General features: G+C 50.9%; 1 protein-coding gene across 1 annotated transcript in view; it reads left to right on the top strand.

Moving 5' to 3' along the window:
• Positions 1–349: 349 nt before the first annotated feature.
• The window catches only part of VAV1 (vav guanine nucleotide exchange factor 1), a 110,857-nt gene continuing 100,347 nt past the window's right edge, over positions 350–10,859 (top strand). The window contains exon 1 of the mRNA XM_007954437.2: positions 350–553. Within this exon, the coding sequence (XP_007952628.1) occupies positions 350–553 (204 nt within the window). The remainder of the gene's footprint in view (positions 554–10,859) is intronic.

Here is a 10,859-nt window from a genome sequence, read left to right as displayed (position 1 = left end):
TGAGAAGCGGGTAGATTCTGGGTGTGTATCAAAATGGCACTGCTCATTTGACCAGTGGGCTGGACACAAAGGGGCCCAGAGGCCTCAGTGTGTCCTCACCCTGCTTCCCCCGGCTCCCTGAGCACCCAGACCTGTGTTGACCTGGTGGGGAAGGACCCCATGTATAAGGGTGGGGCCAGGCTGGGCCCTAGGTGCTCCCTCACCCCACGCTCCTCCTCCTCCACCCCCTCCTCCACGGCAGTTAGTTACAGGCAGAGAAGAGGAAGTGGTAGGACTCACTGTCTGCTCCCCGGGGCGGGCGGGCGGGCGGGTGGCGGAGGCCGCGAGGGTGTGCAGGCCTTCAGCCACCATGGAGCTGTGGCGCCAGTGTGGCCACTGGCTGATCCAGTGCCGGGTGCTGCCGCCTAGCCACCGCGTGACCTGGGAAGGGGCCCAGGTATGTGAGCTGGCCCAGGCCCTCCGGGATGGGGTCCTGCTTTGCCAGCTGCTCAACAACTTGATGCCCCACGCCATCAACCTGCGCGAGGTCAACCTGCGTCCCCAGATGTCCCAGGTGAGCCCGCAGCTGCTGGTTGGCGTGCAAGGCGGGGTGGGGTGGGGGATGGGTGAGGGACACTCTGGGCTGGCACCCAAGGGGTTAACGCAGCCAAGTCGAGGGGTGTGCTCCCAACCGGATGGGGCACCTCTCAGAGATTGGGGCTGGCCCCCTCGGAGGTAACAGGCCTTGCTCAGAGCAATAGGCCCTGGGTGTCACAAACGGTTAAGCTAAGCGCTTCACTACTGGCCCAGAAGTTGATGGTTCAAACCCACCCAGAGGCACCATGGAAGACAGGCCTGGTGCTGTGCTTCCAAAACACAGCCTTGAATACCCTGTGGAGCCGTCTTACTCTGCACACCGGTCTCCATGAGTTGAAGTTGACTCAAGGAAGACAACCAAGAGGCTTAGAACTGCCAAGCAGGGGTTAACTCTCCCAAGCCTTGGGCTGACTCCCAGGGGGTTCAGGCCCCCACAAGGGGCCTTCTGAGGCCCTGGGGGGCACCTAGGGACTCTCTAGGTGGCCCACAGGGGGCTGAGCTGTTGGCCTCCTCAGACCCCAGATTTCAGCTCTGGGGGAGGGGCCTCCACCGACTTCTTCCCCCACTTGCATCTCCTCCCAGGGCCCTGGGCCCCTTCCTTCCCTTCACATCTTCCTTCCCCTTGGCTTCCTGCCGGGCGGGGGGCAGCTTGGCTGGTGGGGCTGCAGCCCCGGGCCCTGGGCTTCCCGTCTCCATGTCCCCAGGCTGCACACTCAGGCAGGGCTGGGCCTGGCCAGGCAGTGGGTGCTGGGGTTCTGGGGTGGAGGAATTCTCCTTCTTTACCAGCATTTCTGCAGGGGCCTGGGTCCTGGGGTGGTGGAGTTGACCGTGGCCGCCCCCAGCTCAGGAAACATATTCAAATCCCTATTTGAATGCGGTTGGGCGGGGGAGGTGGCAGACTGCTCTTCTCACTGCTGCTTCTCTGGGTGCCCATCAGGAGGGCCACCTGGGTGCTTGGTGACACGGTGGGGGTGCTGGTGGGACCAGAGGACGGGGCTGGGCCGGTGGTGCCAGCTCCAGATGTGGGCTCTAAAGGGACATGTTCTGTCCTGAGAAGGACAAAGTTGTGTCCTAAGGTGTGAGGGGACATGTTCTGTCCTGGGGTCTGAGGGGACACGTCTGTCCTGGAGTCCGAGGGGACACGTTCTGTCCTGGGGCCCAAGGGGACACAGCTCTGTGTGGGAGCCTGAGGGGACATATTCTGTCCTGGAGTACAAGGGGACATGTTCTCTCCTGGGGTCTGAGGGGACACAGTTCTGTCCTGGGGTCTGAGGGGACATGTTCTGTCCTGGAGTCTGAGGGGGACATGGTCCTGACGTGCTATGGTTCTGTCCTGGCGTCTGAGGGGACACGTTTTGTCCTAGGGTCTGAGGGGACACATTCTGTCCTGGGGTCTGAGGGCACACATTCTGTCCTGGGATCTGAGGGGACATGGTTTTGTCCTGGGGTCTGAGGGGGACACGGTTCTGTCCTGGTGTCTGAGGGGACACGGTTCTGTCCTGGGGTCTGAGGGGACACAGTTTTGTCCTGGGGTCTGAGGGGGGCATGGTTCTGTCCGTCCTGGGGTCTGAGGTGCTATGGTTCTGTCCTGGCATCTGAGGGGACACGTTTTGTCCTAGGGTCTGAGGGGACACAGTTCTGTCCTGGGGTCTGAGGGGGACACGATTCTGTCCTAGGGTCTGAGGGGACACATTCTGTCCTGGGATCTGAGGGGACATGGTTTTGTCCTGGGGTCTGAGGGGGACACGGTTCTGTCCTGGGGTCTGAGGGGACACGGTTTTGTCCTGGGGTCTGAGGGGGGCATGGTTCTGTCCGTCCTGGGGTCTGAGGTGCTATGGTTCTGTCCTGGGGTCCGAGGGAGATACGGTTCTGTCCTGGGGTCTGAGGTGCTATGGTTCTTTCCTGTGGTCTGAGGGGGACATGGTTCTGTCCTGGGGTCTGAGGGGACACGTTCTTTCCTGGGGTCTGAGGGGACGTGTTCTGTCCTGGGGTCTCAGGGGACACAGTTCTGTCCTGGTGTCTGTGGGGACACAGTTCTGTCCTGGTGTCTGAGGGGACACAGTTCTCTCTTGGGGTCTGAGGGGACATGTTCTGTCATGGAGTCTGAGGGGACACGATTCTGTCCAGGGTTCTGAGGTGCTATGGTTCTGTCCTGGGGTCTGAGGGGACACGGTTCTGTCCTGAGGTCTGAGGGGACATGGTTCTGTGCTGGGGTCTGAGGGGACACAGTTCTGTTCTGGGGTCTGAGGGGACATGTTCTGTCCTGGGGTCTGAGGGGGACACGTTCTGTCCTGGGGCCTGAGGGGACACGGTTCTGTCCTGGGGTCTGAGGTGCTATGGTTCTGTCCTGGGGCCTGAGGGGACACGGTTCTGTCCTGGGGTCTGAGGGGACATATTCTGTCCTGGGGTCTGAGGGGACACCGTTCCGTCCTTGGTTCTGAGGGGGACACATTCTGTCCTGGGGTCTGAGGGGACACAGTTCTGTTCTGGGGTCTGAGGGGACATGTTCTGTCCTGGGGTCTGAGGGGGACACGGTTCTGTCCTGGGGTCTGAGGGGGGACATGTTCTGTCCTGGGGCCTGAGGGGACACGGTTCTGTCCTGGGGTCCGAGGTGCTATGGTTCTGTCCTGGGGTCTGAGGGGACACGGTTTTGTCCTGGGGTCTGAGGGGGACACGGTTCTGTCCTGGAGTCTGAGGTGCTGTGGTTCTGTCCTGGGGTCTGAGGGGACACAGTTCTGTCCTGGGGTCTGAGGTGTTATGGTTCTGTCCTGGGATCTGAGGGGACACGGTTCTGTCCTGGGGTCTGAGGGGACACATTCTGTCCTGGGGTCTGAGGGGACACGTTTTGCCTTGGGTCTGAGGGAACACATTCTGTCCTGGAGGTCTGGGGGAGGTAAAGCTCTGTCCTGGGGATCTGAGGAACACCACCTTGCACTGAGGGTCTTAAAGGACATAACTCCGTCCTGTAGATCTGAAAGGGACACCCTTCTGTCCTGGGGTCTGAGAAGACATGGCTTTGCTCCAGGGGTCTGGAGACATGGCAATGCTGCTGCATCTAGTCCCCAGCTCTCTCTCTGGGAATAAGGCTTTGCTGAGAGTCGGTGTGGGGGTCTCTTCAGGGAAGTGGGCACAGCTGACTGGGGCATCGTCCTGCCCACCCGAATGCAAGGTGCCATCTGTGCTGGGAGAAGGGGAAGTCACTGCCCTGGGAGTGGGGCCTGCTAAGGGGTCCTGAGGGGGTTTCTCAGAGAGTAAGACTCTCTGTGGGGAAGGTGGGGTTTCCTTTATTCCTTCTGTTTCCTTCATCCAGGGGCTTACCTTGTCTCCAGTCCAGGCAGACATTCCCAAAAGGAAGACAGTAGCCGCCCTCCTCCCCCACGACCAGCCTGCTGACCACAGTGCCATCCCAAATTTGCCTACATTTGCTTGACCTCCTTGTGGCTTGCAAGGCACGAGGAAGTAGCCATCAGACCTGCCAGGCCACAGGCTTGGCAGATGGCTGCGAGACTGGGCACCTAGATCTCCTGTGATGTTTCAGCAGCAGCCATTAAAAAAAAAATTGGATAGACTTAAGAGTGAACTTCCACCCCTGTGTGTGTCTTGCCTAAAGCCCTTTCTCTGAGGGAGGACAGGGATATGGAGTTAACTTCTAGGGAGACAGCTGCCGTCCACAGACACGTCCCGATTCCCTGTGCTGGGCAGCTCCAGTGGCCCTCAGGCTGGGGTAGATGGAACCAGACACCCCCCAGCCTGTGTGGTCAGGTGTGGGGCAGCAGGAAGGAGCTCTGGGCTGGAGGGCAGGACACTGAGTTAGGGAGTCAGGCGTGATGCACGAGGGGCTGTTGGTGCTGAGTGTGGCTTCCCACGGCCTGGCTTTCATCTGGGAGCTCTGTGCCTTCCTGCCCCAGCCCATTCTGTCTCCTTCAGAGCTCAGCCCTATGACCTGGACACAGTGGAGATGGGTGTAGAAAGGGCAAGGGCAGCCTTAATCAAGGCCAAGGGAATGACCTCTCTGGGTGTCTGTGTCCCCATCATTTACGAAGGGCCTTGAATGGCTCTGTGGTCTGGAGGGTCATAGGGAAGGTGTGTGTGCTCCTAACAGAGAGAACAGTACAGATGACGTCATGGATTAGGATGCCTCCCAGTGTTTCTCATAATCCATCCATAATTCATTTATACACCCTTTCCTTCTGCTTAGCTGCTTCCAGGGAAAAGGGGAGGAAGAGTATTTTCATCCATCCATCAATCCATAACCCATAATCCCTCCATCTATCATCCATCCATAACCCATCCATCCCTAATTCATTCATCCATCATCCATGATCCATCCACCCATCCATCCATCCATCTATCCATCCATTCACCATCCATCTATCCATCCATCATCCATCTATCCATCCATAAATCATCTATCCATCCTTCCATCCATTGATCAACCCATCCATCATCCATTCATCCACCCATAATTCATCCATCTATCCATCCATCATCCATCCCTCCATTGACCCACTGATCCATAATTCAGCCATCTATCCATCCACCCATCATCCATCTATCCATCCATAATTCATCTATCCATCCTTCCACCCACATCCATTGATCAATCCATCCATCATCCATTCACCCATCCAGAATTCATCCATCCATCCATCCATCAGTCATCCATCCATCCATCTATAATTCATCCATGCAGCCATTGATCCTTCCATCCATCCATCCATAATTCACTCATCCATCATCCATCCAGCCATCCACCCACCCATCTATAATTCAGCCATATATCTATCCATCCATCTATCCATCCATCCATCCATCCATCCATCCTCCATCTATCCATCCATAATTCATCTATCCATCCTTCCATCCATTGATCAATCCATCCATCATCCATTCATCTATCCAGAATTCATCCATCCATCCATCCATCCATCCATCATCTATAATCCATCCATCCGGCATCCATCCATCCATCTATAATTCATTGGTCCTTCCATCCATCCATTCATAATTCACTCATCCATCCATCCATCCATTTAACAAGTGTGATGCATGTCAGGCCCTGTTCTTGGTGCTGGGGGCAGTGGGAACAAGACACACACAAATCCCTGTTGTTGAGGTGCTTACATTCTAGTGAAAGAGACTGACGGTGAGCAAATGATGAAATGCCTAAAATGTCAGGCGATGGTTTGTCCTCTGGAGAAAACACCAGGAAAGGGGAGTTGGGGACATAGGGGCTTGTTCTGGTTCCCTAGTGCCACTCTGACAGGAATATACAACAAATGGGATGGCCTTAACAAACAGGAGTTTATTCTTACAATTTGGAGGCTTTAAGTCCAAGTTCAAAGTGCTAGGCTCTAGGGGCTGGGTGAAAGCCCCTCAACCTTGGGGTCCAGCTCTGCCTCCTGCTCCCGGCCCACTGGAGCTAGAGGCGTTTCTTCACTCAGACAGCTGCTGGCTGCTGAGGCTGACAAACCCAAGGTTGACAAGTAAAAAGGCACAGTCCCGATGTTACCAAACCAGATGGCAGGCCATTAACTTAAGTCCACTGTAAGTCCCAAGGTCGGCAGAGCATGGCAGGTTGCTGAGCAATGACATGGCTACATGCAGGGTCCAAGTGTGCCATAGGCTAGAGACCATTCCAAGGCTTCTCCTTATATACAGGAAGCAGACCACATCCCAAAGGCAGCTACTCAACTGCTTGTGGTAGATCCCACCATGGAGTTGATTGCCAGTCTCATCATGGGGAATAACTACACCAGCTGCCCAGCCACTGAACCAGGCCCAGCCAAGTTGACACAAAAGCATAACCACCACAGGCCTGCACTTTTAAATAGGGGATTAGGGAGCTTCGCTGATAAGGAAAAGTGAAGGGATGAGCTGTGTGGATCTGGGCAAAGGGGACTGCCAGTGCAGAGGCCCTGAGGGAGGTACCTGCATGCTGTCACCTGTGGTGGCTGTAGGGCAGTGCCTGGCCTGACTGGTGGGAAGGATTCATTGGGGAGTCAGGCTGGAGTCAGTCTCCAAGATGGACAGACCCTCTGAGCTCTGAGGCCCAGAGAGAGGATGGCACAGCCACTGGCATCCACAGCAAATGCCTACATGCTCCACCGCTCTTCTAGGAGTCCAAACTCGGGGCTGTGCAGGAGCTGGGACCTAGGGCCGCAGAACAGAGAGGAAGGAATGAATGGGAGAGCTGTTGTGGAAAGAACCCCCAGGACCTGCTGGCTGATTACAGGAGGGGTGGGGCAGATGCCCAGGTCAAGACACTCAGCTGGCTCCCAGCTGGCAGACTCAGGGAAGGGTGAGGGCAGGACAGTGGATGGTGGGGTGGAGCAGTGGCCTGTCTCATGGCGCCTCCTGTATGTTACAGAGTAGAACTTCTCCCTGGGGCTTTCATGGCTGTGTTTTTATTTTTATGTGTTTCTGCTTTTATTGTGGTGAAAACATACACAATAAAAAATAAAATTCGCCAACATAACAACTTCCCCATTCACAGCTCAGGGACATTGATGACATTTTTCATGTTGTGCCATCATTATTGCAATCCTTTTCCAAAATATTCCACCACCATTAGCATAGACTCAATGCACCGCAAACAAAACCTTCCCTTTTTCCCCTCCCTCCTACCCCTGGTAACCACCAATAATCTTTGGTGTGTGTGTGTGTGTGTGTGTATTTCAATTGATCTAGGATATCCCCACCCCACCCATCCCTGGTAATCAATAAAGAAAGTTCCCTTCCATGTATGAGCCTTTCCTTGACTTTTACATTAGTGTCCTTTTGTGATTGACTTATTTCACTCAGCATAATGTCCTCCAAGTTCATCCATGTTATGTGGTGTTTTGCAGATTCTACATTATTCTTTAGTGTTGCATAGTATTCCATGTATGAGCCTTTCCTTAACTTTTTACAATAATGGACTAATACAATATTTGTCCTTCTGTGATTGACTTATTTCACTCAGCATAATGTCCTCCAAGTTCATCCATGTTATGTGGTGTTTTGCAGATTCTACATTATTCTTTAGTGTTGCATAGTATTCCACTGTGTGTATACAGCACAGTTTGGTTATCCATTCTTCTGTTGATGGGTACCTAGGTTGTTTTCATCTCTTTGCTATTGGGAACAGTGCCGTGATGAACATGGATGTGCATATATGTGTTCTTGTCCTGGCTCTCACTTCTTTAGGATATATACCTAACGATGGGATTGCTGGGTCAAATGGTATTTCTAATTCCAACTTTTTAAGGAATTGTCATACTGCTTTCCACAGTGGTTGTATCATTTTACAGTCCCACCAGCAGTGTATGATAGTCTGAGTCTCTCCACATCCTCACCAGCATTTGTTATTTTCTGTCTTGCTGAACCTTGCTATTAATGCTGGGGTAAGATGGTATCTCATGGTTGTTTTGATTTGCATCTCACTAATGGCTAATGGTTGTGAAAATTCTTCATGTGTTTGTTGGCTGCCTGAATATCTTTTTTTGGTGAAGTGTCTGTTCATGTCTTCTGCCCATTTTTAAATTGTATTGTTTGTCTTTTTTGATGCTGAGGTGTTGGAGTTCTCTATAAATTTTAGAGAGAAGTCCTTTGTTAGATATGTCATTGCTGAATATATTTTTTTTCCCCAATCTGTAGGTTCTCTTTTTACTCTTTTGGAGAAGTCTTTTGATGCACATTAAGAATTTAATTCTTAGAAGGTCCCAATCATCTAGTTTATCTTTGCTGTTTGTGCATTTTGGGTTGTGTCTGGTAGTCTATTCATGCCAAGAATTAGGACTCCTAAGTTTGCTCATATTTTTCCTTTGATGAACTTTATAGATTTAAGTTTCACATTTAAGTCTTTGATCCATCTGGAGTTAGTTTTTGTGTATGGTGTGAGGTACGGCTCTTGTTTCATTTTTCTGCAAATGGATCTCCAGTTTTGCCAGCACCTTTTATTAAAAAGATAATCTCTTGCCCATTTAATGGATTTAGACTCTTTGTCAAAGATCAGCTGACCATAGGTCGATGGGTCTATTTCTGGGTTCTCAATTCTGATCCACTGGTCTATGTGTCTGTCATTGTACCAATACCAGGCTGTTTTGATCACTGCGGCTGTATAGCAGGTTTTGAGATCTGGGAGTGTGAGACCTCCTACTTTGTTCTTCTTCAGTAGTGCCTGACTTATCTGACGTCTGTTTCCTTTCCATATAAAATTAGTGAGTGGTTTTCCTATGTCTTTGAAGAGTGTTGATGGAATCTGTGTTGGGATTGCATTGAATGTATAGATTACTTTGGGTAGAATTGACATTTTCACAATGTTCAATCTTCCTATGCACGAGCATGGTAAGTTCTTCCATGTATGTAGATCTCTTGTAGTTTATTGAAGTAGTGTTTTGTACTTTTTTTTTGTACAGGTCTTTTTTGTCTCTGGTAAGATTTACCTCCAAGTATCTTTTTGGTAGCTATTGTAAATGGTATTGATTTCCTTATTTCCTCTTCAGAGACCTCTTTGCTGGTGTAGAGGAATCCAACTGATTTTTGTATGTTGATTTTGTATCTTGCCACTGTGCTAACCAACCCCCCCCAAAAAAACCCAAAAAACAAAAAACTCAATCTTTCAATTAGTTCCAGTAGTTTTTTCGCTGAGTCTCTTGGGTTTTTTAGGTATAGGATCATATCCTCAGCAAATAGGGATAGTTTGACTTCTTCCTTACCAATTTGGATGCCTTTGATTTCCCTTTCTTGCCTTATTGCCCTGGCTAGGACTTCCAATACAATGTTGAATAGAAGTGGTGATAGAGGGCATCCTTGTCTGGTTCCTGTTCACAAGGGAAATGGTTTCAGTCTCTCCATTGAGAATAATGTTGGCTGTTGGTTTTGCATAGATGCCCTGTATTATGTTAAGGAATATCCTTTCTATTCCTATTTTTCTGAAAAAAAAAAAAAATATATATATATATATATATATAAATCAGGAATAGGTATTGGATTTTATCAAATGTCTTGGCTGTAATCTTTACAGAAGGAGCCGTGGTGGCCCAGTGGTCAAGTGCTGCCTGCTAACTGAAAGGTCAGCAGTTTGAACCCACCAGCAGCTCTGTGGGAAAAAGGTTTGGTAGTCTGCTTCCATAAAGATAACAACATTGGAAACCCAGTGGGGCAGGTCTACTCTGTCCTATAGGGTTGCTATGAATCAGAATTGACTTGGCAGTGGGTTTACTTTTTCAAGCTTTACAGAAGCAAATAGCCAGGGCTCTCTTCTATGACGCTGCTGGGTGGGTTCAAACCACCAACCTTCGGGTCAGTAGACAAGAGCTAACCCTTTGGGCCACGCAGGGACCTGAAGGAGTCAGACCTGGCTTCAAATCCTGAACCCAGCTTCCTAGCTTCACTTCTCTGATCTTCAGTTTCCTCACCTGTGAAATGGATAACAAAGGATCTTCCTCAGAGTGCCATTGTGTTGTTTCAATTCTGCTCAGTACAGTGTCTGTTACCTCACCAAAGACTATTTTAGGAAAGATGGGAGGTGGGAGGGCGGGCACAGCAGGCTGGCGTTTGGGCGAGGGCAGGGTCTCAGCCTGTCTCCCCTCACTCCTTCTGCTCGAGCCACACTAGCATCCTTGCTGCTCTGAGAATCCACCAGGCACAGTCCAGCCTCAGGGCCTTTGCACGTGTTTTCCTTCTCCATGATCACTTTCCCCCTCGACATGCACACAATCGTTCTGCTGAGGAGCCCTGGTGGCACAGTGGTTAAGTGCTCAGCTGCTAACTGAAAGGTCAGTGGTTTCTCTCCATGGGAGAAAGATGTGACCATCTGCTCTTCCATAAAGAAAACAGCCTTGGAAACCCTATGGGGCAGTTCTACTCTGTCCTCTAGGGGCTCTGTGAGTTGGAATTGACTTGATGGCAGTGGGTTGGGTTTGGGCTTTGCTTCTGTAAAGACTGACAGCCTTGGAAACCCTATGGTGCAGTTCTATTGTGTCCTCTAGGGGTGCTGTCACTTGGAATTGACTGGACGGCAGTGGGTTGGGTTTGGGCTTTGCTTCCATAAAGATTGACAGCTTTGGAAATCCTGTGAGGCAGTTCCATAAATGGAACACATAAAGATTGATATCCTTGGCATTAGTGAGCTGACATGGACTGGTTTTGCCCATTTCGAATCAGATAACCATGTGATCTACTATGCCAGGAATGACAGTTTGAAGAGGAATGGTGTGGCATTCATCATCACAAAGGATGTTTCAAGATCTGTCCTGAAGTACAATGCTGTCAGTGATAGGATAATATCCATACGCCTA

The sequence above is a fragment of the Orycteropus afer genome, unplaced genomic scaffold (assembly GCF_000298275.1).
Source record: "Orycteropus afer afer isolate SDZICR_OR568_19922 unplaced genomic scaffold, OryAfe1.0 scaffold00461, whole genome shotgun sequence".
NCBI classification, from domain to species: Eukaryota; Metazoa; Chordata; class Mammalia; order Tubulidentata; family Orycteropodidae; genus Orycteropus; species Orycteropus afer.
This window is presented reverse-complemented; position numbering and strand designations above follow the sequence as displayed.